The following is a 25,478-nucleotide window of genomic DNA, read 5'->3' on the forward strand; positions in this document are numbered from 1 at the left end:
CAGCAGCCATCACGTACATTTGTGAGGCTATGTGGCTTGGAAACGTTGTACGCCTCGTATAAGTTGAGTCGCCGCAGACAACACGTATAGTTTCACTGCCGCAGTCAGTTCCCGCTGCCGCCTTGTGCCGCCCCCAACATGCATTTCTCTAAATCTAGGAAGCTAAAATATGCACAAACGACGGATAAGTCGGGTTCGGAGTGAGAAAAGGATGAGCGCTGCGTGTCCAAGGGTGGCTAAGGAGGTGGGCCTAGCCATGTTTTGGGTTTAGCGCATCCGCCACTTTTTTTACTCAGCCACGCTCGTTCGCATGCCGCGACATTTGGTGTGTGATGCGTGGATCAATCCTTTCTGACCACATCTGTCACTCTTTCCTGCTTAAAACTTTCGTCTCTTCCTTCCTTCCTCTTACCCTTTGACCTTCTTGACTCCGCTCCTTTTACTCCAATTCACTCCGATTTACATCGCACGACTCGGTCAGGAGTAACGTCCGAGTAGTAAGCACGGCACAGCACAGCACAGCTCATCAACAGCCGACACGAAACATTACCCGTCTTTTGCCACAACGCGTCGCCGACGACAACATCTGTCTCTTTTCGAGTTGACGACGCAGTCACTCTTCCACTACATCTACATCTTCTTGTAATCACACACACAAAAAACCGCAAATATGTCTAAACCAGTACGTCTCACACACATCATCTCACCCCCTAATCACACTCACCCACCACGTACACCATACTAACACACAACCCCATAGGAAGGCGCACCACCAGCCTACCCCCAAAACCCCCCCGCCCATCCACCACGACGCCGGTCCAGCGCCCGGCGGCATGCAACCCTCGTACTACAACCAGGGCGGCGGCCAGCCAGAGTACTACGGCGCCAGCCCCAACCCGTACCAACAACAGGGCCAGTATGGTCCTCCGCAGGGTCAATATGGTCCCCCGCAAGGACAGTACGGTCAGCAGATGCAGTATCAGCAGGGTCCGCCGCCGCCGGGGGGTTACTATCAGGATGATAGGAGACAAGGTGGCGGTGGTGGTGGGTTGTTTGCGGGTTTGTGCGCGGGGTTGGCGTGTTGTTGTTGTTTGGATTGTTTGTTCTAAGGGGGTGTTGTTGTGGAGTAGGGGTTGATAATTTCTGGGTTGGCCGAGGAGAACGTTGTTCTGGTCGAGATTCTCATTCAACGATATCGGCAAAGAGCGAGAGGCTATTGGAACGAACGCGCGCTGTGTAGATTTGATAATCGGGGGTTTCGTTTGTTTTTCCTTTCTCTTCTTTTCCAGGATGGCAGTAGTAGTAAGGTTCAGATGGGAAGTTCAGTCAGCGGTCGCGGTGAAAGAGTCGAGAAGCTTTCGAACCTATTGTATCTGCATGCAAGCACAACAACAGACACCACACTTTTTGTAATGTCCAATCCAATATAACTAATTAATCGCAACATGCTCTCACCAACTATTCTTCTGGCCTAAGTTCCTTGGAACTATATCGCTCTGGTGGAGAGGTGCCTACCAGCATCATCGCCGCACGCGCGTTGCTACCTACAGCGTCGTTCCCTGGACAATGCCGTGTCCATCTTTTGCCCCTTCCGTCATCTGGGCCCCAGCCCCCTCTGCGGAAGCTAAAAGATGCAGCCGCATGTGCACGACCCTGCACTTGACACGACTGGGAACCTTGTTTTGAACCCAACCTTTTTTTTTACAGCGATAGCCGCCTACTATCGGCGGCAGCGGTCAGGTGCACAAAAACGCGGCGGGGAAAATAGTTTATAGAGGCGGTCCCACCGTATGTATGACGAGAACCCGGCTGTCGCACACAGTTCCCGCGTTGCTAGGGCAAAGATTTCCTCGTTGATCGTTTAAAGAAGAGTGGGCAGGGCAGGTCTTCCGATTGACTGGACCCTCTTCTTTGTTGAAGTTTGGTTCTTGTTACCCTGAACGACAAGTGGACACCTGCTTCCGAGGCTACGTGCTACTACTTACCGGAGTTGACGTTAGGCAAACGCAAGCGCACGTCAACTTGCACCGCGTCATCGGAGACGATAAAGTGTCGAGCGGCTGAATATAAACTTACCTTGCCCGCCTCCTCCACCGCCACCGACTCCGCCGCCATCGACTCCACACCTCCGCCTCACCATAAAAACGTACCTCGGCTCTACCTACCTCAACGCCCAACCACGACAAAACCCAACAACCCAAACATCTAAACAACCAAACATCCAAACAAACCAAACACTCCAGACGACACAATGAAACTCGCCACCAGCTCCCTCCTCGCAATCTTCACTATCTTTCCCGCTGTATACACACTACCAACAACCCACTTACTCTCCCGCCAATCCAAACTACCCACATGCGGTGCCGTACGTTCCCCACCTACCCTACCCTTCCTTCTCCTCAAAAATCACCCAGCTAACACACACGCCCAACAGACCAAATGTCTCGCCACCACAAACGGCCTCTTCGACGGATGCGCTCCCGGTGACCTAGTCTGCATCTGCACACTCGAACAGAGCGAAGTCGATCGTTATGTTAGTACTGTGCAGCCGTGTTTGGATGGTGAGGCTGGGAAGGCCGAGTGTACGGCGGGGGGTGTTGCTAGTAAGTTTTCACGAAGAGGATGGGGGTGGGGTTGGGGTTGAGGATGAGGGCTAATGTCAAGGCAGATTATAAACAACTTCTTGCAAAGGTTTGCATGGAGCCCGAGTATGGGAGTTTGAATAGGACTGTCGAGTTTGCTCCGGTGATGGAGGAACAGGAACAGGAAGAGGGACCTGCGGTGACGACGACGGCGGTGAGGGTTTGAACGAGGATTTGGACGAAAGGGTGGTCATGGGTATGGGCATGGGCATGTGGTTATGAAGATGTGATACGGATATGATGCGAAATACAGTAATGATAATAGATTCCTCTCTCTCTCTCTTCCTCTGGCGTGGCTGTTTATTTGGTGCGGTGTGATTTTGCAATTTGGGGTAGTGTTGCTGTTTTACCTCGCTGGCTATGTTATTTTACTGACAGATTTACTTTACACGCGCAAAGTGGGTATCGCGCTTGAAGGATACCTTTTGTGGATTGGTAAAGGCACAGACGACAGACACCTCACCCGACGAATCACTTCTGTGAATGGCGGGAGTGTTTGTCGACGCGTGGATACTTGCAAACGGCATTTCGAGAACCCTCATGTTGTTCATTCGAAGCATGACTCAACACAACAAGGCCGTTTTGCAAGCTTATAACCATCCCACAGCCTGCATCCAGCTCCTGCTCTAACGTCGTCACCTCATATCCTGCCCTACAATGGTACTCACCTGCGCCGTACGTCCCCTGTCTTTCTCTCCACACAGCGCCGTTATTGACTGTGCTAGATATCACAAAACTGCCAGCGCACCCCACCCCACCGCCTCCACTGCGAACACTTACTAGACAACGAGACTGCGTACTTCCGTTGTGTATGCAACCGAGCGCAGTCGTTGACTGATAATGAGTTTTTCAACGCACGATGTGTGTTTGAGGAATGCTCGGAAGACCGTGATCGACAGGGTAAGTGGGCGTGTGTGTGAGAGAGAGGGAGAGAGGAAGTGGCTAACACGCAATTTAGCATTCATAACGGCGTATAAGAAAGGCTGCGTCGACTTGGGAATGAGACTACGCGATATCACTGGTGAATGGGGGATGTTTGATACACTTAGCTCCTCTTCAACGATTGGGTTGGGTAGGACGCAAGTCAGCACTGGGCCGAGTACGGAGACGGCGCCTGGGATGCAGACGAAGACGAAGACGAGTACACTGATGGAAGCGACGGAGATGCGTGGGTCAACGACGAGGAATAGTATAACAACAACGGCTACGCCGACAACGCGGTTGGTTACAAGAACCACGACGGTAGCAGCGGTATCGACAATTTCAAAAACACCCGCTGATATACAGATTCCGATTTGTGGGGTGTGTGCATCTTCTTCCCCATCCCTCCTCTCTCTCCTTCCCCTCGTCCGGATTCACGGCCAACTAACAATACGTGTAGATTCCCCTCAAATGCACAAAACCCCACGCAGCATGTAACCCCAGTGACCTATCTTGTATCTGCCACGCCAGCAATTCCCTGGCGCAGAATACGCAGTTTGATCAGCTGTGTGTGCTCGATGCATGTTATGGGGATTTGGGGAGAGAAGAGTTTCTCGAATCTCTGATGTACAACTGCGGGAAAGTTGGTTTGGCGTTGACGGATGTGCCGAAACGTTGGGAGGTTTATCTTCCTTCTACGTATCCGTCCACCTCCTCGGTCTCACCGACTTCCTCCTCATCCGCAACTTCCTCCTCGCCCTCACTTTCCACTTCCTCCCCTACGGCATCCCTATCCCCATCCCTTCCATTCACCACACCGCTCCAAACTCCTCGACCCTACAGCCTCAGCACCCCAGCCATCGCAGGCACCGCAACAGCCGCGACCTTCACACTCATCCTTCTCGCCCTACTAGCCCTCCTATACTACCGCTCGAAGAAGAAAGCAAAAAAGCTGCGCGTCGAGAATGCGGTTTTGGTAGATGCGACGCATCCTGAGGGAGTGGGGGGTAGGATTGAGGTGTTGATGGATAGACGTAGGGGAGATGATGGGTTTGAAGAGGAAGGGACGTTGGTTGGATCACCTACAGGGGAGAGTTTTGGGGTTGGGGGAGGAAAGTGGTATGGAGGTGGGAGGTTTATTGCTGGTGCTGCTGCTGCTGGTGATGTGGGTATGAGGATCCAGGAGAAAAACTACGGTGGTGGCGGTGCTGGTGGGAATGCGTACGGTTATGGCACTGGAACTGGGATTGGAACTGGACCTGGACCTGCAAACACGGAACCAGAGTACGAAACAAACACCTGGGATCAGCGATATACAAGCGTCAGTCCTTCTTCTCCTCCTCCTCCTCCTCCTCCTCCTTTTTCGGCTCAACAACCTAGAAGCCCTAACTTCAGCGCTGCGAGGAGAGGAGGTAGTATAGGTCCTCCGCCTGCATCGCCGCCACCGCCACCTCCGAAGGTACCGCCAAAAGTTCAGTCACCGAGGGTTTATGATGATGAGGAGAGCGAGTATGAGAGTTTAAGGAGGGAACCGAGGAGAGTCGTTCAACCTACGTCACGGTCACCGCCTCCGGTGCCGCCACAGTCACGGTCGCCGAGGGCGTATGATGATGAGGCCGAGAGCGAGTATGAGAGTTTGAGGAGGGGTATTGGTGGTGGTGCTGGTAGGGGAAGGAGAGGCTGGGATGAAGGGAGGATGATTTAGGGAATGGTGTGGTTGGGAGTTAGCGGATGCTGCTTCTTGCTCAAGACAGAGATTGCGAGAGAGGAGGAAATCTGCGAACGATGAAGCGAAGAACATACAGCGAATCTTCCAGCGACAATGTGGTGAGAATGATAATATGGTCGAACACTCTATCCCCATCTATTCCCCCTCCACAGACGAAAACGTCAACATCGAGAGCATGAAAGCACAAGCAACACACCTCATAAAAACCGGTGAACACCCTACACTTGGAACCCTGCCACCCATATTCCAGTCTCCTCGCCCGTCACACAACCACCCGCCTATTCCAAATCTCCTCCCACACACCCTACCGTCACATACAGCTTACCGCCAACCAAGCCGTCGCACAAATATCGTTGAAAACACGCTTTCTTTGGGTAGACCTCCGGTGTACAGGTGAGGCTGTGCGGGCGACGCAGGGTGAGGCGGGTGCGAGGTGAGAGAGTACGCTTGCTGGGGTGAGAGTGCTAATTGAGCTGAGCGCTTGGGGAGGGAGCGCTAATTGGGCTGAGCGCTTGGGGAGGGAGCAAACAAGTGGTGGGGTAAGGCTGGAGCTAGTTGGTTATAGTCGCTGGACTGGACTGGACTGGACTTGCTACTTGAAAATCTTTTGGCGACGATTCGAGCTGTACTTTGACACGGCGTTTGAAGCAGGTTCTTCATCATGATCAAGGCGGTGATTGTGACTTTGGTTCTACTGGTGGCCATGACCGCTGGTCTTGACTGCTCGAATCCGAGTAACGTCATCTTACCGGACTGCACAGTGAGTATTTGAACATCGAGCTTATCTTTTGGACTGACACTTTGTAGAAGGGTTGCATCGCCGGCGGCACAGTTGGAGACGTCTGCGCAGATGACTTCAACAGTTTCTGTGAACATCAAGGTTATGTGAACCTTTTCTCCAAGGGCTATGGCTCGTGCCTGATCAGTGATTGTGTGTCTGATCAAGAAATTTACAGTATGGCAGTTCGGGAGGTAGAGCTGGATTGAAAAGCGCTAATTCGGGCAGCCACATTAATCACCATGCACGGCAAATGTACACATCTGGAAGAATGGCCTCTTAAGGTGGATGGCAACTTGAATGACTGGTTCACATATGTCTTTGGAGATTCAAGTACTAGCCCGGCGATGCAGACTGCTACGGAAACGACTGGTGGTAATGTTGCTATTTCGTTCGAGCCATCGACAGACCAGCCTACACCAACCACGGAACCAAGTTCGACAGATGCTGGTACTTCAGCAAAACCGAGTAGCAATGCTGCAAATACCTCAACTTCAGCAGCAAATAGCTCTCCACCGCAACAATCATCGCAGTCAGGCGACGGACCTCCAGCTGCTATCCCCGCAAATCCGACAGAGACTACCGTATCGACAGACCAAGGCCAACCTACGACTGCACCTGCATCAGCGTCAAATAACGATCAACCAGGCCAAAGTTCTGGACAGGCAAATACAGATACCGCCCACGCACATGCCCAACCCACGACCACTTTCGGCCCCAACAACTCAACTACCGGTCCTGCAGACCCGCCAGCATTCGGTACGGCCACCATCGCCGGAACAGCAGCTGGCGGCACAGTCGGCCTCGCCCTCATCGCCGGTCTGATCTACTTCCTCATGCGCCGCCGCGAACGCAAAGTCTTCAAGCCCTCTCCAGCAAACATGTGGGATCCGACACACAACACCGACCGCAAGCCCACTCTCCCCGTCCTCCAAGACGACACAAATTACAATCGATACAGCGAAGCCACGCAGCCCCAGATGAACAAAGCCGAACTCTACAGTAACGCTCTACTGCCTCCCCCACAGCAAACACCCATCCATAACGCATTCAAGACCCCAGACCCAGGATACCCTCACGATGGAGGAGCTGCAGGAGCTAACCGTTACTATCAACCACCCCCTCAGAACCAGCACCACGGAAACTTCGACACCAGATTCCCCGAACTACCCGCTCATCCCACCCATCAACCCATGTCATCGCCTACATCCCCCGTCTCAAGCTTGTCAACACCACACATCTGGACCGCCGCAAACACCCCGACTTTTCGCCTCAGCAACCCGGATGCGCGCAGTGACGGCGTGAGGAGTCCTGTCAGCGAGTTGGGTGCAAATGAGGTGTTGCAGTCTACAAGGTCAGCGGAGTTGAGTGGAGAGGAGATTCGTGCTGGTAATAGTGCGACGACGCCTGTGGAGTTGCATGAGGAGAGTTTGAAGCCGGAGAGGGTTGGGCTGAGGAAGAGTGGGGGTGGTGGGGGGTCTGGGGCTGTGGAGATGGAGGGAGAGGGTATGAGGAATGGGAATGGGGGAAGTAAGGCGGGGGTTTCTACGAACTTCTAAAGGGGTGCGGTGTATAGGAGGGAATTTCTTTCTTCTACGGGACTACGGTACCTATATTTCGTGTACGAACAGTGCATCATGGAATTTCATGGAAGTTCTGTCAAGCTTTCCGAGCTTACCTCCGTGATGGGGGGATTTTGCGGAGTCGGCGGAGTGGATTAATGGGTTACGAACTTAGATTCCTGAATAACGTGGGCGAGGGAAGGTAGATACCATCCCACTTTCTCCTTCCTTTCCTCCTCGTTTCTTAATCAGTACAGATAGTAGATTGATTTCTCTTCTAATAATAAAATCCTGCCACTCACACGTGTTGGCATTTCTTTTCCTTAAAACTATCGTATCACCTCCTAGTTGTCACTAAACCCACCCAACCTAAACTCTCAGCCTTCCCAGTACCACACCCGTGTCACCACCCTCGACCTCTCGTACAACGTCCCTACCATAGCCGCACGCAGTGTACCACATTTGCGCAACACCAACGCGTTCCAGTCATACCATGTATGTTTTCCATAAGTATTGACGGGTAGGATTACGGCGCGGCTACTGCATGAGGTGGACTACCAGGGGATATGGGGGATAGAGGTATGGGGTTTAGGTGTTTGTTTTTTTGTGAGAATAAGTTGCGTGTATGAGCGGTGGACTTAGTGGTAGGTGGACGAATGGGAAGAGGAAGTATGGAGCCGCGAGCGGTGAGTGGGAGGGCTATGCAGAAAGGTGTAGTTGGTAAGAGTGAATATCGACGATCTCGTTGGTGAAAAGTTGGGACAAGGACAAAAGTGCGATGTGTGGGAGGTTGGGGTGAGGATGAGAAGACGTGTCGGCGGGTGTTGGATACATCCGGGGCTGAGTCCAGCGAATTCAAGGATGGTAGGAGGATTATGGCCGCGGTAGTTGCAGTTGAGGGGTTCATGGAGAAATGGAAGATCTGTCTCAGTCCCAACACTTCACTACTGCCTACCCCACCGTCCCCTTGAGATCCACGTATCCCCCTGTTCTGCTTTCGCAAGCTTGATGTAAGAAGTACGAGGTAAGAGACAGAGAGAGCAAAGAAGTGATTGGACAGAGGGACAAAGAGGGGGGCAAAGAGCAAGAACGCATTGGAGGGAGAAAGAGGGGGAAAGAGAACCAAGAATAGATTGGATGAAGATCATCCGTAGAATTCCAGGCAAATAGGGGTACCTAGGCGAAGTGGCTTGGAGTACTGTGTGTGAGATTGGATGTGAGAGCTGGCGGCAGGCAATGTTGGTAACGGCGAAGAGTCTTGGCATCCGTTATGAGGCTTCAGGCGTACAAAATCATCCCACTTGGTAACCTTGGAACTTGAACCGGCCGTGATCCGGGCTTAAGCTTGCAGAGCGCGGTGCTGGGATGTCGACGGATTGATTGGACCGTCATCAGCTGAAGATACCCGACGCGTCACAGCGGTTGATGGAGGAATGGGGTCTCTACATTGTAGATGGCTGATTTCGCTCCAAGCAGACTGTCTGTAGTGTTCGGCAGCACCTGAAATGTTCCTATACTGTAATCTTTCTGGGGTCACGAAATCCTTCCTGGCGGGTGGATGGAGGCTCATCGGCAAGCACGGCGCCGAGGGTGTATGCCGCGTCATGTGAAGCCGCGTGACTGTCGTGTGAAACTATACTGAGCTCCTTCTGCATTAGCTTGCCGCGGCCAATTCTGTCGTCTAAGCGAGGCCGACGTCGTTTCTTGCCGGTGATGTTCTGGAACCGCAGCGCGCCCGGCCGATCTCATGGTAGTGCGATACGAGTGATCCAGGCTTGGAACACACGTCTAGCGGGTATTTCCGTTTATCTCATGGTGTTTCTTGAGTCTACATTGACTGTAAAGGGCGTCTTTGGATCTATCGTGGGGACTTCATGTATATGGTGCACTGTTAGGTATCTGTAATGGCCACTACATCATTCCAAGGTTTGCTCCATAAACTTGGAATCGCTCAAACCAAGACCCCGCTGCAAATTTCCAGTGCGCAAATTATCAGATGGCGGGCGATCTATGGGAAATCCTGAGAATTAGCATCGTTTACGTTGATTGGCCGGAAATTGCAGATCATCGGTATGTGTATTCCATATTCGGCCAGAATCTGGGCTTCGTGCTCCGGAACTTCTCTTTGAACAGAGCAGTAATTTCTAGCATTGCTCTACCTGAACAATCTAGGAGTCTTTGATGCATAACGACTTGAAAGTCTCAGTGATATGATCTGGACGTAGACATGTTGCACCTTATCCAAAATTCTCTGTTCAGCGGACTCTATTCCCCGCGGATCAAAGAGACGTCAAGTGCTTACGCTCTTGGGCTACGCAATACGAGAAGTCGTGGTCTTCTGATATGGAGTAAAGGCACCTCATGTTCTCCGAAGACATCCGTGGGGTCAATGATGCCCAAAGTTACACCTTCATGCAGATGCAGGCGGACCAGCTCCTATTGGATATTCTTCCTGTCGATACCGTTATATCTCAGAACTCGTAATACTCACTACGGATCTCTACATGACTTCAGACGACACCTGAGTTAGAACTGGTCGCTAGAATCCTCATTCCCAGTTCTAGCAGCAGATGCTCAGAGACTGTTTCTTTGTCCGTTTGAGATAGAAAACCTCGTACCACTCCGCTTTACTCCAACTCCACTTCTTGTATTACCCGAACGTTTAAACTTTATCTCATCCTGCTTCCGCGTGAACCCATTGGAAGCAGATTCGGTCCTCCGCGAGTGAGCAGACGCGTTCCACGATCCTGAGACATCCGGGTGTTATTGAACCTCCCCCAACCGGAATATGGAGTGGATCAACATCAGAGATGACGACCACAGCAGTGGTAAAGAGGCCAGAGAACGACCGACTGTCCATGAAGAAAGACATATAAAGCACACCAGTCGCAACCCATTCTTCTCATCATCACCAACCATCAATCACCAACTCAATCAACCACACAATCAACCTTACAACTGAGACTCTTTTCTCACAAGCGCATCAAAATGAAGACCTCAACCATCGCCACCATCTTTGCCGTCATCACCATGGCAGTTGCTGTTCCCAACGCCAAACCCAACGCCGACCCTCAGGGATCTAGCTGCCGCACCAACGACCCCAACCAGAAGTGCCACCCTCCTAGGGCTGAGGCTCTTGCCGTTCGCGAGCCAGAGGCCGACCCTCAGGGATCTAGCTGCCGCACCAACGATCCCAACCAGAAGTGCCACCCTCCTAGAGCTGAGGCTCTTGTCGCTCGCGAGCCAGAGGTTATTGTCGTCCGTGAGCCAGAGGCTGAGCCAGATGCCGACCCTCAGGGATCTAGCTGCCGCACCAACGACCCCAACCAAAAGTGCCACCCCCCTAGGGCCTAAACGCTTGTCGTTCGCGATTCCGACCCATAGGATGTTTCCCTTGTACGTGTATCCTACATTGCTCAAGACCGTGACGATACTTCGTGATACTAATTGGTGCCAATCAGATTTTCACACCATTTCATGTCAACTGATATCTGCTAGCCCTCCGCGGATGTGCCTATATGGTGGCAAAAGGGTCGGATGAAGGAGGAATATGGTTCAGGAGAAGCTGGATGACCAGGACCTATGCGGGTGTTTGGGTGCACAATCATTTTGCAAGGCTTGTTAGCTGAATCCTGTCTTTACAGAGAATGATATTGTTTTTTCTTAACTGAGATTGACCATTTTTGGTGTTGTGGTGCTAGTGGTTTTGTTGAATCTGCGCAGTGAAGCTGATGGAGTCTAGACCAAGTAGCACATGTCGTGGTGACGTACCTGAATTACAAATAGCACAACATCATCAGTACATGTGTTTACTTCTTTCAATCTAGAGCCATTTGGGATACATCGGATATCAGAAAGCCCGAAGTTCTCAAACTAAGGGTATGCTGACGTGGAATTGATCTCCGGGGCTCCGGTATACAGACCCTGCCGTACGGGGCATCGGCTTTGGAAGCGCGGATCTTTGTCGACCAACAACTCTCTGCGCAGCATGGGTATCAGCAAGTCGTCTCCCGCCTTGGGGAGTGCACTCGCTAGAGTGAAATCTGACTAGACTCAACGGGGTACATATGTATATCTAGAATGAGGTGCGGCATTTACAAAAATACGACGCAGTAAATTCGCGATCGCGGACAACTCCTTGGCTGATTTACGAAGCTGCTAATCGTGAGTGTAATCCGAATTACTGACATCAGTTCATGCTGGAATAGAGTAATAACAGTCATCTCGCATTCTGCCTGTATCATTGACCATTGTCTGCCTGGTATGCAACGTGACAACGATCATCAATATTCAAAGCTACTCCGAATGGTGTACTCAGATAACACCCCAACTCTTGACGCACGTAGTCTTTCCTCAAACTTGGACATTAGATAAGAAATCATGGAACCATCCAACAGCGCACATGAGAGCTTCGAACCGAGTTCTTCCGCTTTCATTCACTTTGCGCTTTTTGCCCCATGACGGAAACTCGTTCCCACCAGTAATGATACCCGTACTCGATCGTGGGATTGGATACGAGACAACGGGTACATGTAGCCTGCTTACGGGTACGATCGTAGGCTACATGTCTCCGTTCGTCGTCAACTCGCTTGCATCGCGGAAGCATCTCGATCCGCGTGATGCCGGCAGGTCTCTTCTGCTGTAATCAGCACAGCCCTAAACGAAACGAATGATTTAGACTAACTTCGGCGAATTTGTTGACCGGGAGGCCGTACCTGGGCTTGCGCGACCTTGTCCGACCTCGTAACTATTTAGGTAGGATATGTGAATGACATCGAAAGTTTCTATAATACTTGCATGCCGAAAGCCAACCTAGTGCTAGATAATACACTGCGAATAGTGTCGTCAAGCCAAAGTTACTCAGAACCGGGTACACCTGGCTAACGAAAACGTGGTAGTGATGACGGGTAAGCTCGCATCCAAAATTACCGCAAACAAGGCTACTGGTGAGCCACCCGCTACCAAGAGAACTACATATCGTATTTTTTTTGATCGGCATGGAAAAGATCTGCCCGGGCATGGCCGCACCGCTCCGCAACCTTTATTTGCGGGCTTACTTGCCCTGTGCTTGTTCAATTCGGGCCGCACCGCAAGTGGCACGGGTTCATCGCATTGTAAAGTTTAAATTCAATACACGGGCAATGCCCAGAGTCACCAAGATTGTCATTGATGTGTTCCCGTTGCACGCAAATTCTGACGATTTTTCCGTATCAAAGCGATTAACATGACCAGCTGAAGTGCAGGCTTTTGGCTTCGTTGATGCCGCAGAATAGGGATATGTTGCTACTCTGCATATATGGATAAGCTGGTACTTCTTGTAAGATATCGCGCTGCCAACCGTATTTTGAGTCTGTCTGGAAGGGTTTCGTGTTGATGTCTTCGCTGGGCGTTCGTCAGTCTATGTCGATTAGAGTTTCCACATCATATACGAAGACACTGACGCAAAAGGCGCTCCTGTATGTACAGTTCGTTGGATCGTATCGTTTTTAAGGTGATGTGATAACTCTAACCGAGTTTTTTCATTCTTACCTCCTGTAATACTTTACAGAGTCAAACGAGTTACGTGTATTCAAGCGAAATTGATGATCTTCGAAAGATCACGGGGCGCATCTTCCGACACCCCTCAGATCATTGAGTGAATACGAAACCTATTGCCTGAGCTTACTACAAGGATCTTGCGAGGACTGCGATTCTACTCGTGACGTTAGTGTTGACGATCGTGCGGTAGGCCTATGCACAGCGACCGACTTGAATTACTTCAGCAAGCCTTTTTGAGGGGACAAGCGAGCATTGAATAGGGATCATGATTGAATTGAGACCTAGTAGAATAAATCGCCAATACCTGAGAGAGTTTTGCCCGACTTCTTTTCAGATGCTCTGGCATGTCAGCTGGCGGGTATGTAGGCATCAATGTTGGTATTCACATACGATCACGTGTCTTTATTCAGCCTCCCGTCAGCATCACAATCCGTCACGTGGGCCTCGTCGATAGCTTCAGATTCTGTTCCCCTCCATGAGAATACATATTCTCTATGTATACTGTGCTTCAATTATGCACCACTAACGGTTTGTCTGACCATCTTTTCTAGAATGTAGCTTCGCACAGGTTTCGGGGCAGTTCTGCTAGAGGATGACACGGGTACCAAGAGCAAGCTCCATTTTACGCCGGAGGCCGCAGAGTGCTCCAATGTCCAACCATAACACGGGACGCAAACAAGGCCATCGAGCCGAGAATCCTTCCACCTGGGCTGGCGCCGGGCTGTTGATGCGATCAAGTACAAGATCTACAAGATCGACGTGAGGAAGAAACGGTCATCTCGTCTTTCTGCTATTATGTGGAAGCAGTACACGTCCTAGGACAAGTGTTGACCATTACTGGAACACAGGCGTGCATTGAGATCTTGTACAGGCAGTCATCAGCCGCTGGAACGGCCAAGGCATCCTCCACAGTATCGACTGGGCCCCCTTAAACCCAGACAAAGATCGCGTCCAATCCTACAACATTTGCCAAGGCGGCCGTCGTCTCTACCCCCCGAGCGAATAGATCTGCAGAATCCGACGGGCAGTGAGAGATCGACAACCCTCGATGCTCCCCAGGACTTTGCCATAGTGACGCGTTGAGCCCTATCGCATGTTCGATTAGATCACAAGCCTCTCTTGAATTCTACCTTGTTAACGATGTATAGGCTCATCGTACGCCTATCTTGACTTGAATCTAGAACCGGAAAGATCTAGTAGCACAGTTCCATATCACGGATCCCGACGTTTCTGGAGAAGATCCGCCGAGAACTCGAAAGATTGAAAGGAAACAGACACTAGCTTTCTCCTCATCTCAATAAATGTCATATATTACATTTCCACATCACATTCTAAGCCTCGAATATCAAGTACCAGGCCACTATCTTAGAAACGCCAATCCTAACTTCTTCCACCAAAGCGTGAAAATCGCCCAAACGCCAGAACCAACAAACGGAATCCATCTTCCCCCCTCAACCAACACCCAATCTCATCACCACCCTAGTCATCCCTCATTCGCATCTAGAATGTCCCCCCAAATAACTCACAAGCTCTAGGTTCTAATACGCGCGCGAAAATAGATACTACCATAGTACAGTTTACCGCATTAGAACAATGACCCCTGAACCACCGCTTCCGAACGATACTAAACCCTCTACCCACCCTCTACCCACACCCGCTTCATACTCTCTGCCTTCACCGCCACCCCTATCCACTATCCATAGCCTACGACGGCTTCTCCGCCCCACAAATCGGACATCTTGTCTGCCAATCCATATTCAATGTACCCTCGCACCCTCCCTTCGGGTTGGGGCAATACCAAGTATCAGGCGGTTGGTCTGCGCAGGGGGCGAAGAAGTCGGATATATTGTCGGAGAAGAGGAAGATTGGGGGAGTGGGAGTGTTGGAAGATGGGTTGTAAGAGGGTTGGGTGTTCGCGAAGGGGAGGGGGTGGTGTGAGTGGAGGGTGGGTTGTTGGGTTGGGTATTCGCTGGGGTAGGTGGGGGGAGAGGTCGTTAGGCAGACTCCGCAACAATCAATCGATTGACATGATTGATTCCTATATAGGTTAAAGAATTACTTCATTAGGCAGCCTTTAACCTAGATAGGAATCAATCATGCCGATCCGATTGATTGTTGCGGAGTCTGTCGTTAGGTGTAGTGGGGTATAGGGTGTCCATGGTTGCTTTTCCGGGGTAGTGAGTGAGCTGCGGTGATGAGGTGGGCGAAGAGTTGTGACTTGGGAGACGAAGAGGTGATGGCTTGTGAACGACAGAGTCGATAATGCCGTGGTATGCCTCAAGACGCACACTGAAGTTTCAGAAGAAGCCGATAAACTCAACTTCCTAACCGTCGCAGTTGGAAGATATAGAAAGGCGAAAGATGCAAGTTGATTTCTCAGTGATAAACTTCAAAATAAAGAGAATAGGAAAATATATACCCCCCTCCCATCCCATCACCGCCTCACTACACCGTCTCCACTATACCCACACAAAGGGCACACTCAACACACTAGACGTGCCCTTCTTGTACCACAAGTCCCTCCCCATCCACCCCTCATCCTCTCCACCAGGATCGCGTATCCAATACCCATCGTGAGAATAACACGGCCTCTTCGTGCCTGGCATCCTTTGAGATGGTCCTCACCAAATATTCAAAAGGAAGGAGAGGTCAGCTGTTGCCTTCAAGCTCTTATCCCGAACACATCTACGGCCTACAACAGCATTGTCTAAGCCCATAGAGGGACTTGACAGCGAAGGTATTACTGTGTTACATGCTATGAGTATCGTGAAGCTGAAAGACTCATCTGACGATATTCCAACGGTAGGGCTGACCTGACCCACGAACACACGCGGCTAAACGGGTATCGCGATAGGTAAGAGTGGTGGACCTTAGCTTCACTTACGATTACTCCTTCGCCGTCACAAACGCGACAGGGTAGTTGGACTACCTCGGAGGCATACCGTGTTGCTCCAAATATGTATCATATACACCGTCCGTACGCGCATTGTAGGTTACGATGACTCATTATATGCCTCTTCTCACACGCCCTTGTACCTCACAAACCAACAAACCAGCACACACAGTACCCTACCTACCCAACCCCACCCTACATACATACCACGTTCCTCCTCTTACATCCACATCCACCGTAGTCATCCTACACAGCCACAGCCACAGTCCTTTCCAACACCGCCATCACAAGCCTACACCTCCCATGCGCCCCCTCCCACGCACGCCTCCAAACAACCCTACACGCGGGCGTCGGCCACCTCCGAAAGTAGGCAAACAACAAGCAAAGTACCCCAGGGCACAGAAAGGGCTCGCTGAGTTACGTGCGGAAAAGGGCGGTGGGCGGTAGGCGGACTGTTTGCCTTGCACGTCTTACCACGTGCCCTCACGCCTCGTCTCGCCCTCGCCCTCGCCCCTCGTGCCCTAAGTTACCCACAGTCTAGGATTTCAGCGCGACCACGACGGCGAGTTCGATTGTTTGGAATCGAGCGGGGTAGTTTTGGCCACGATGTAGTATGGGTTGTTGGCGTGCGGGTACTTATACGTCCTCCTTGACCTTTGACGTAGTATGCAATGTCGACTATTCTTTCTGCTTTCTTTACTACTAGTTAATGTAGTATTGCTCCCCCCTGCCCCCCGAAAAAGTAATACTAAACCCCGCCATCTCGGCTCCCGACTCTCAGCCCTGACGTTGGTTAGTTAGGTTCCAGCTCCCGCTTCCCGCTTCCCACGCCAGCTCCCAAGACCCCCCCCTCCCTCCCTCCACTGCCGTGTTACCCGACCTAACCCCAACCCACGCTCCCATGCGCGCCATCGTTTCCACGGTGCCGGCAAAGACGGCATCTTTTGGCTCAGCGCACCTTTTCCTTTTTGCTTTTGCTTGTTTCGGGTTTGGCTTTCAAGTGTGGAGGGGGCGGAGGCTTGGCTTTGAGCTTATTGTGACTGCGTGTTGTGGTTTGTTAGTGAAGGGTTAGTGGGTTAGTGGGTTAGTGGAGGGCGAGGCGGAAAGGGGCGCGGCGGGAGGTGATGATAGGGTAGGGGGCTTGGCGTGTGAAGTAAGGAAGGCGAGGCGAGGAGAGTAGAGGGGAGTGTAGATGGATATGGTAGGATGATGTGTGGTGCGCTGGGGGTATGGAGGTATGTGTGATATCGTGCCAAAATGTAACTGTAGTGTTGCAAATCCACTCCCAAGTATTTACAACTATGCATCAAGCAGGCTCATAAAAGATATTCAAAATATTCGCTTTTATCCTACCGCCATCGTATGTCTATGTTTCGCAATAAACCATACATAGATAGATGAAAGTCTCATCTATATGCCCAGTCCAGTCATGCAGCAAAACATCCCTCATCCCTATCATCATCATCATCATCATCATCGTCGTCGTCTAAATCAACCAAGCAATAAATGTCTTGTAGAACCACGAACCACCCTTGCCCGTCTGATTCGCCTTCTTCTCCGCCTCATGGGCCAGGAAGACTTCCTCCTCGCGATCGATTTCAGCCTTGCCGGTGTAGAAGTCTGCGAGGTGCGGCTGGACCATTTTGGATTTCTTGGTGTACTTGTAGCCGAAGATGCAGAAGAGGTAGATGGGGATGCCCTGTTATATCAACGTTAGTTATGGAGGTTTTCAGACGATAAGGAGGAAACTTACAAGATATCCAGTAACAAAAGTCTTAACATCAAAGTTGCCATACGGCCCCTTTGTAAAAGCAGAAAAGTTCTTGGTCAGAGCAATCAAGATGCAGAAGAAGAGGGCAATGTAAGAACCCGTCAGACCGAATGGCGCCGTGTACGCCAGTTGGTCGTTTGTAATGCCCTGAGCGCGGCGCGCGCGCACGAACCAAATGTGCGTTACCAGCAGCGAGATCCAAGAGAGGAGACCGAAAATAGTGGTTAGGTTGACAAAGTAGCCGAATACCGTTTTGGCGTCGTCTGCTACGTTCATGAAGGCTGTGCAGCAGAGGAGTGCGGAAATGGCTAGAGCGGGAACGGGCACACCGCGCTTGTCGGTCCACTTGAAGATCTTGGGGGCGTGGCCCTCGACGGCGAGTCCGTAGATGGTACGCGATGCGATGTAGAGATCGGAGTTGGATGCACTGAAGGTGAAGAGGAGGATGGCGGCGTTGACAATCGTGGGCAGGTACTTGATTCCGGCTAGCTTGATGGCGACGACAAAAGGTGAGGCAGAAGCACCGGTGGTGGCCTGGTTGGCAAATGACAGTTCTGAGGAGTTGTAGGGAACGAGCATTCCGAGGAAGAAGACGGAGAGGCAGTAGAAGAACAGGATTCGGTAAAAGGTCAGCTTGATGGCGCGGGGGATGGTCTTGCGCGGGTTTTGAGCCTCGCCGACGGTAACTCCGATGAGCTCGGTTCCGAGGTAGGCAAAAACGGCGTTGACGAGAGAACTCCAGAAACCGAAGAATTTTCCGGCGTCGCCTGTTGCGATGTAAGGCCTGAAACCTCCGGGGTCTTTGTAGTACTTGAAGCCAGTCGCTTCGCCGTTAGGGCCAGCGCCGACAGCCAACAAGAATGACAAGAGAATGACACCAACCTATTGTTTGTTAGTTTGACTCGTCTCTGACCAAACGATCAAAACTCACAATTGTGATGACCTTGATAGCACTAAGCCAAAACTCAAGCTCTCCAAAGAACTTGATACCGAAATAGTTGATGGCAATGATGGCGACCAAAAAGATGGCAATCCAGACACCCGGATTAACTTCGTCTCTGTGTTTCCATTCTGAGAGAATCAAGGCGGTAGCAGTAAGTTGGTTCGGCGTCGTAATCACATACTTAAACCAGTACGTCCAGCCAAGAGCGAATCCAAGAGCCGGGTCGCAGAACCGCGTCGCATAGCCAGCAAAACCAGAAGCGTGGGGGATCCAGGCAGCCATCTCTCCAAGCGCAGTCATTACAACATAGACAATGAGACCGACCGAGGTGTAAGCAATGAGAATTGAACCGGGACTGCATGTCACGTGTCAGCTTCATTCACATCCGAATTAGGATGCGACTCACCCAGATTGCGCCAGAGCCTTGCCAGTGCCGATGATGAGACCAGTTCCGATAGCGCCACCGATGGCAATCATAGTAATGTGTCGCGATTTCAGGCCACGGTGCAGATGTCCGTGGTCGGCGTGGACGACAACACCCTCGCTGTCGGTGGGCGGTAACTCGCCAGTCGCATGCTGGTACTCTGATTTGGCGCCATATTCAGGATCCGAGTGGTGAGGGCTCCCGCCGTCGGACGAGTGCGATGCTCTATTCCAAATGGCCATTTTGAATGCGAAGTGATGTTGTTAGGCGGGTGAGGTAGGAAACCCGAGAGGGCGGGGGTAACACAAACGCAGAGACGCCAACAACGAGAGCAAATTGCAAACAGGGAGAAGAAACCGTTAGGAACTGGTGGGCGGGAAAGCCTTGAAGAAGCGCGGTAGTAGGGCTGGCCCCATGTTTATAAGTACTCGTACAGTACAGGCGGGGAGGCGCCGATCGATAGTCAAGCAGCGCGCTGATAACGGCCTGTCACCACAAGCGGGCTTGTCGCAACGGATGGGGTAACCCAAGACGGCCAAGGCAGAGTGTCGGCAGTGAAATCATGCTACGGGGACGCGTATGGCTGGCTGGGGTTGGCCTACCTTGTGCAGAAAACGATTGCAGAGCCCATGACTGTAGCGCCATCCGCCCGGTCGAGGGCGCAAACGTGAGCCCTCCGCCTCTGTCTCCTTCTCAAAGCAGTTGGACTGATGGAACGGGCGCTGGGCTTCCTAGCTTGGCGATGGCCTTGGTATGCGGAGCCAAGTTGATTGCCTATCCTTAATTCGCCAGCGCCCGATAACCAAGTATCCGCACTTTGTGGAGTCCGACAAAAAGCGCCCCGTCGGCTGTTCGCTAACACAATCACAGTATGTAGGCATCTCTTATCTCCCGTTTGGTGGTAGCCTCTTTGCCTGGTCGAATCCGGTACCAGTTCAAGGCTGATGTTACAAGGCGATGCTGTTTGTCTAACCGTCAGGCGCCATGTCTGCAGTTCCGGTTCCAACTTTCAGCCGGGGCGTTTTTGCCCCGCGTTACAACCGGGCCCGTGCGCAACGGGTTGAACACCGGGACAGTGCAAAGGCCGTTAGCTGACCACCACTATCACACACCATTATCTGTTAGCAAATTCTGATACTACTTCCTGCTCTCTGCCCAGCCGCGAACATGCTGGAATCTCTAAGCCTCTCCACTGTCATTCGATACCGCCCTGCCAATACCAACATGTCGGTTGCTAAGTCGGTGCCAACCGCATATAAGAACCGACCTTCTTCCAGTGACATTCTGGAATGTTGTGAGTGCAGATACGAAGATACCCAAGAGGGTTGGCGCGCGCCAAGCACCACCCTTCTAGAAAGCACCTACTTCGGCTTACTTAACAGCACGCATTGGCGATCGTCGCCAACCCTACTATTTCCCTTATCTGCTTGGCTGACAATTGAAGGATTCTGTGGAGCGGTCTGGATGATCGACTGCGCCGTGAGTCAATCTTCTACTCGATTTCCGATGGCATTGATCTCGCGACACCGATACCGTCCCAACCGGGTAACCCAAGGACCGACCTGAAAACGAAAAGGACACGTGAACTCGCGACACTTGCAGTGCTGATGGAAGCTTTGGCCAAGCTGATGCGCGATATCTAGCTGACATGTACCGCTATCAAGCCAGGTACCCGTCAGCACGACCGCTCATGCCAATATCCCAAGAGCGAAGATGTCACTTTCGAAAGTCGCTCGTCAGCATGATAAGAGGGAATTTCTACGTGGTACCATGTTTTTGCTTCACTAGTCTTCTGGTCCGATAATCTTCGTCCATCTCAATCTCTTTTTACACAGCCTCGGCTCAACAAGATAACACAGCTACAGCGTCAAGCGTGATGAATTGGGACGTGATCATGCCTCATAATATCGTATGGTCACTCTCAACAACCATATACAACTCAACATGGCAACAATAGTCCAGAAGAATACAAACATCACATGATCCAAGTTTGAACGTCGCCCTGGCATAGGCCTTTACCCTGCTAACTGATGTCTCCAAAGAGCGCTTTTACTTAGATTTTACCTACGAAAAAGACTTGTGTATCCCTGATACGATGTACCAGAATAGCTCAACCCCGTATATCATGAACGCTCAGATACTACGCGCATTCATTGTAACCCAGACACCGCGCAAAACAAGTCGAATACTCCCGAGACAAAGTCCAGCGCGGTGTTTGTGCCTTGCTATCATTGTAGAATAGCTTCTTGACCATGGGATTTAACCGTGAGGACAGCATTGTCAAGTCGACCGTTTGAAATTCGCGTCCCGCGCATCCAGTGCATTCGACTAGCCATCCATCATCACTGAGCTCTTTGACCATGATAGCGCACGAACGAACTGCCATGCATTGCATACAGACGTGGTCGGTCTTCTGACGAGCTTCTTGCGACGCACATTGACAATAGTCGGCAATTATCTGACGCTTGGTACGTACCTAGACCAAGCTCAAGTTGGTCCACGGCCACGTGCGCCAAAAACACTGCGCTTAAGAGATATTCATTATCCGACAATGCCTTCAACGACTGCTGCATGACCCATGCATGGCAAACTGGATCTTGAATTTCAGTACGGACTCGGATCCGACTGGAGGTGATTTTGCCCTGCGCATCTCCATAAATTCCAACATCGATACCGCTTGTGTCCAGATCGGCCAGTACCTTTTTACTGGCAACAAACCGCCAGTGTCGCCCGCTTAGAAAAGCCTGGAGCGACCATATAGGGTTCCCGAGCTAAGGGCCTTTGGCGTAGCCACCACCACCTGACTTGTTGCTTGACAAGCGGCGGGTGTGTTTCATGTGGGACTTGACCTTGTCGCTGAGACTGAGCGCGAGCTGTGCAAACGTCCCTATCATACCCACCATTTCAACCATGATGGTTTGCAGTGCTTTCGTAGCCGCGCGCTTGGAGGGGTTGTTGAGGTCGATTTTGGCAAGGCTCTCACTCGACGCCCCCTGTACTGGCTCTCCACCAAACACATGATATGTGTCCATGGACGGCAGAGCCTTTACGGTTTCGACGTCGATGTCAAGGGGGCTTGTAGAGAATGTTGGCGGTTTTTCGCTAGTGCAGTGTATGGCTGGAGGCAGTATGGTGCGAATGTAACCTTTCTTTTTACTAGCCACCTTACGGCTGTAAGCCATGAGCTTAGTGTAGCCGAACCTGCCCCATGGTTCTACGACAGTCGACACCGAGGTATGAACAGCCTCGCCATAGCCATTGAGATCAGCCAGGTCGAAATCCGGGTGGTGAATCTGCTTCCACCTAACGAGACTGGTGATCGTGATGAATGTCCTGACTGTTAGAACAGTAGCTTCTCCACGGGCGTTGCTATCGATCCGCTCCCATCGAGCTATCTCCAGATCTAGAGACACTCTATTCGTCATGTCGACAGTGATGCGACCCAGTTGGACGATTTTGGCGCGGTCGTTACACGTCTCTTTGGTGAAAGTATTCCACTTGCGATTCACTAATGCAGCTTGCTCAGTCGCACACTGCGCTCCTCTGCCTGCAATCTGACAGACATTGCATGCCGGTTGGCCTTTGTTGCACCGATTCCTGTTGTTCTGGAAACACCAGGGACATATCCGGCTTCCAATCAGCTTAACAATAACATGCATGACATACAGCTCGATTTCTTTCGCTGCAGAATCTCGCATGTTTCAAGCTGGTATTGAACAGGCTTGGACAACACGTCCGTCCGGCTGCTCGTAGTCTACAAGCGCGACTGAGTCTTCAATGAGCTCATAGAAACGACCTTCTGCGTCATAGAGAGGCATATCGTAAACATGCATAGCTTCAGTGCTGGAAGGAGTGTAGACCGAGCCAGTCATTGCATCCTCAGTGGCCCTGAGGCCTTGGTGCTGTACAAGATCTATGAAGTGCGAGGTGTTCTTGGTTGAGTCGTCAATCGTCATGTCGAGCCGATCTAAACCAACGTCTGTGACTGCTGCGTGTGTCGCAAATGCTGGCTCCCATTTGAGGATCGTGATTGTACTCTCAACCCTGGCTTTCTTTGTGGCTCGCGATTTCCGACGTCGATCGCTAGGTGCCTCATCGGATTCATATTCGGAAGATTCCATTACCGCCCTGCTTGTTCGAGACCACCCTGACGCCATGAAGACCTCGACGGTACTATCAATGGGTATCGCAACGCTTATACCGTGTGTCTGAACGCATACGTGGGATTGCTAGTTGGAGTCGTGAGCGTGGCGGTGGCAGCCGTCTGGTGAGTGAGGCGCTGCCATTGGAACGGATGGAGACGTGGAATTATGACTGCCGTGCTGAATAACATCGCTCAAACTGGATACCCGCTCAAGCTCAGATTCTGCATCTGGCGGGCGAGTCTCTCGCGGAGATGCCGCCGGCATAGTGTTCGTTATGCGGTTCCGGTGGCGCAGAACCAAGGTTAAATTGCTAGAGAGAAGCTGGGTGGGATTGAAAGTAGTGAAGAAATTTCGTGGCTGCCAGAAAACCAGCTTGGTGTTGCGTTTGTTCCAGTCGTTTAAGTGGGGCAATAGCAAACAGACGACACAAGCCGGTGTGCAGTGAGGGTGAAGCGGAATAAGCAGCCAACGAGAGGCGCCTGCCCACGAGTCTCCGCGCTCTTGTAATCTTTACGCGACCTTGACATCTCTTCTGACGGGTTTGAACTACGTTTCTGCGCAAGCACGCAGCTACTCGCCTTTACCTACCTGCCTTTACCCACCACCCACACAATACAACCCCACACCACGCCCATACCCCGGAGCCACAGACAACATCAAAATCATGACTGAGTCCGCAGCCTCAGCAGCCGACGTCAAAACTGAAGGTGTTAACGACAAGGACTTTGGGCCGGCCTTTGACAAGCTCTATGATCTCATGGACGAAGACCGCATGGACGAATGCCTTGAAGAAGCGCGCGACTTAACTAGTGGAAGAGCCCCGCCTACCTACCTACCTTCGCATCAGGACTTGGATTCTGCTCGGTAGCATTGAAGACTATTGTGAAGCAGAGGTATGCTACAGCAGAGGCAAAAATCTGTACAACCAATGCAGAGAATGCCACCCTGCTGGCGTCAGCGCCAAGACCGACGAAATCTACGACGAGCTCGCAGAATTTCTACAGGACCTGAGGAACGGTCTTGATAATGAAGAAGACGAAATCAGTCTGCGCGAAGCACCCCCTGCCAGATCAAAGCTGAGTATGAAGCTGAAGTCGCGATATGAAGCGATGATACAAAAGGAAGAAGATGAGGCTATGATGGAAGGACAAGAAGAAGAAGAAGAAGAAGAAGATTATGATGATGATGAGAAAGATGCGGATGATAAAGACGCCAAGTCAATTGATACCGACGCCGCTACTCCAGAAAGATCAGGCGTGGAGAACATGGAAACAAAGGAGACATTTGCGTCCGAGCCAAGGCCAGAACGCGAGACTGCTACGGTATGTCTATCCACACACTTACAACCTGAAGTAGACGTACATACTAACCAAGACAGCCAAACAAACCCTATGTCCCGCCTTTCAAGCGCAACTTGTTGAATCAAGAGGGTAGCGGTGACCGCACAGAGGATATCTTGCAGTGTATGGTACCCTGTGCTAGATGCCCAGCTACCTTTCCCGACAAGGCTGCACATGAACGTCACCAGACAGTATGTGCGATTACGGTTGCCAAACAGATTTCTGCTCAGATTGTTGCGGAACGCAAGAACGCAGAGAAAGCACAAGCCCTCTTGCGAGACGACCTGAGAAGGACGATCAAGGTGATGTCCGAGGAAAATTTGGCGATATCCAAGGAAAAATTGGCGATCGAGAGGACTTCATTGGCGACCCGGTTGAGAGATCTAGAGAAGGTCAAGGCCAACATCGCAATCGAGAGAAAGGTGATAGCAGACAAGTTGGCGGACCTGGAAAAATCGAACACCCAAGTCACAGCCGATAGCGAGCAAGTAAGCCTTTCACTGAGTAAGCTAGACAGCGAACTCGCCGAAATGTCAGATTGAACAGGCCCTGTCAGGAAGCGAAGGTAGCAGGCGGATTCCAGAGTAGAATGAAACATGATATACTGTACTCTCTATTCCATGTGTCCATGTCGCGCGCGCCAAGAACTGACCTACTAAGAAAGCATCAATTTCTAGCTTACTTCTTCAATCCTCGCAATCTCAGTTTCCCCTTTGACCTTTACTTACACTCTTCCTCAACCCCTACCCCCCTCTCACCAAAAACTCCTCCCCCAACGTGTACCCACCCAAC

At 51.4% G+C, this 25,478-nt stretch overlaps 10 protein-coding genes across 10 annotated transcripts; 7 read left to right on the forward strand and 3 right to left on the reverse strand.

The window, feature by feature from the left end:
• Positions 1-833: 833 nt before the first annotated feature.
• Positions 834-1,109, forward strand: PtrM4_000340 (CYSTM multi-domain protein; the record flags this gene model as incomplete). The annotated part of the gene is made up of 1 exon (XM_066102535.1): positions 834-1,109. The coding sequence occupies one exon, from the start codon at positions 834-836 to the stop codon at positions 1,107-1,109; it is 276 nt and encodes a 91-aa protein (XP_065964737.1).
• Positions 1,110-2,251: 1,142 nt separating this feature from the next.
• PtrM4_000350 (CFEM domain containing protein) lies at positions 2,252-2,808 on the forward strand (the record flags this gene model as incomplete). The annotated part of the gene is made up of 3 exons (XM_001941660.2): positions 2,252-2,365; positions 2,435-2,603; positions 2,669-2,808. 3 exons carry the CDS (start codon positions 2,252-2,254, stop codon positions 2,806-2,808), a joined length of 423 nt encoding a protein of 140 aa, XP_001941695.1.
• Positions 2,809-3,299: 491 nt separating this feature from the next.
• On the forward strand, positions 3,300-3,832 carry PtrM4_000360 (TT-ORF1 multi-domain protein; the record flags this gene model as incomplete). The annotated part of the gene is made up of 4 exons (XM_066102536.1): positions 3,300-3,317; positions 3,368-3,542; positions 3,601-3,676; positions 3,727-3,832. The coding sequence occupies 4 exons, from the start codon at positions 3,300-3,302 to the stop codon at positions 3,830-3,832; spliced, it is 375 nt and encodes a 124-aa protein (XP_065964738.1).
• Positions 3,833-5,953: 2,121 nt separating this feature from the next.
• PtrM4_000370 (Tymo-45kd-70kd multi-domain protein) lies at positions 5,954-7,604 on the forward strand (the record flags this gene model as incomplete). Its single annotated transcript, XM_066102537.1, has 5 exons — positions 5,954-6,052; positions 6,100-6,247; positions 6,299-6,724; positions 6,815-7,515; positions 7,584-7,604. 5 exons carry the CDS (start codon positions 5,954-5,956, stop codon positions 7,602-7,604), a joined length of 1,395 nt encoding a protein of 464 aa, XP_065964739.1.
• Positions 7,605-10,620: 3,016 nt separating this feature from the next.
• On the forward strand, positions 10,621-10,986 carry PtrM4_000380 (uncharacterized protein; the record flags this gene model as incomplete). Its single annotated transcript, XM_001941657.1, has 1 exon — positions 10,621-10,986. One exon carries the CDS (start codon positions 10,621-10,623, stop codon positions 10,984-10,986), a length of 366 nt encoding a protein of 121 aa, XP_001941692.1.
• A 4,258-nt stretch (positions 10,987-15,244) lies between these two features.
• PtrM4_000390 (LysP, Amino acid transporter) lies at positions 15,245-19,443 on the reverse strand (the record flags this gene model as incomplete). The annotated part of the gene is made up of 5 exons (XM_066102538.1): positions 15,245-15,249; positions 17,591-17,762; positions 17,817-18,716; positions 18,766-19,132; positions 19,184-19,443. 5 exons carry the CDS (start codon positions 19,441-19,443, stop codon positions 15,245-15,247), a joined length of 1,704 nt encoding a protein of 567 aa, XP_065964740.1.
• A 2,529-nt stretch (positions 19,444-21,972) lies between these two features.
• Positions 21,973-22,899, reverse strand: PtrM4_000400 (uncharacterized protein; the record flags this gene model as incomplete). Its single annotated transcript, XM_066102539.1, has 1 exon — positions 21,973-22,899. One exon carries the CDS (start codon positions 22,897-22,899, stop codon positions 21,973-21,975), a length of 927 nt encoding a protein of 308 aa, XP_065964741.1.
• Positions 22,900-22,902: 3 nt separating this feature from the next.
• PtrM4_000410 (uncharacterized protein) lies at positions 22,903-23,322 on the reverse strand (the record flags this gene model as incomplete). The annotated part of the gene is made up of 1 exon (XM_066102540.1): positions 22,903-23,322. The coding sequence occupies one exon, from the start codon at positions 23,320-23,322 to the stop codon at positions 22,903-22,905; it is 420 nt and encodes a 139-aa protein (XP_065964742.1).
• Positions 23,323-24,010: 688 nt separating this feature from the next.
• Positions 24,011-24,214, forward strand: PtrM4_000420 (uncharacterized protein; the record flags this gene model as incomplete). The annotated part of the gene is made up of 1 exon (XM_066102541.1): positions 24,011-24,214. One exon carries the CDS (start codon positions 24,011-24,013, stop codon positions 24,212-24,214), a length of 204 nt encoding a protein of 67 aa, XP_065964743.1.
• Positions 24,215-24,611: 397 nt separating this feature from the next.
• PtrM4_000430 (uncharacterized protein) lies at positions 24,612-25,228 on the forward strand (the record flags this gene model as incomplete). Its single annotated transcript, XM_066102542.1, has 2 exons — positions 24,612-24,668; positions 24,725-25,228. 2 exons carry the CDS (start codon positions 24,612-24,614, stop codon positions 25,226-25,228), a joined length of 561 nt encoding a protein of 186 aa, XP_065964744.1.
• Between the last annotated feature and the right edge of the window lie 250 nt (positions 25,229-25,478).

The sequence above is a fragment of the Pyrenophora tritici-repentis genome, chromosome 1 (genome assembly GCF_003171515.1).
Source record: "Pyrenophora tritici-repentis strain M4 chromosome 1, whole genome shotgun sequence".
In the NCBI taxonomy this organism is placed as follows: Eukaryota; Fungi; Ascomycota; class Dothideomycetes; order Pleosporales; family Pleosporaceae; genus Pyrenophora; species Pyrenophora tritici-repentis.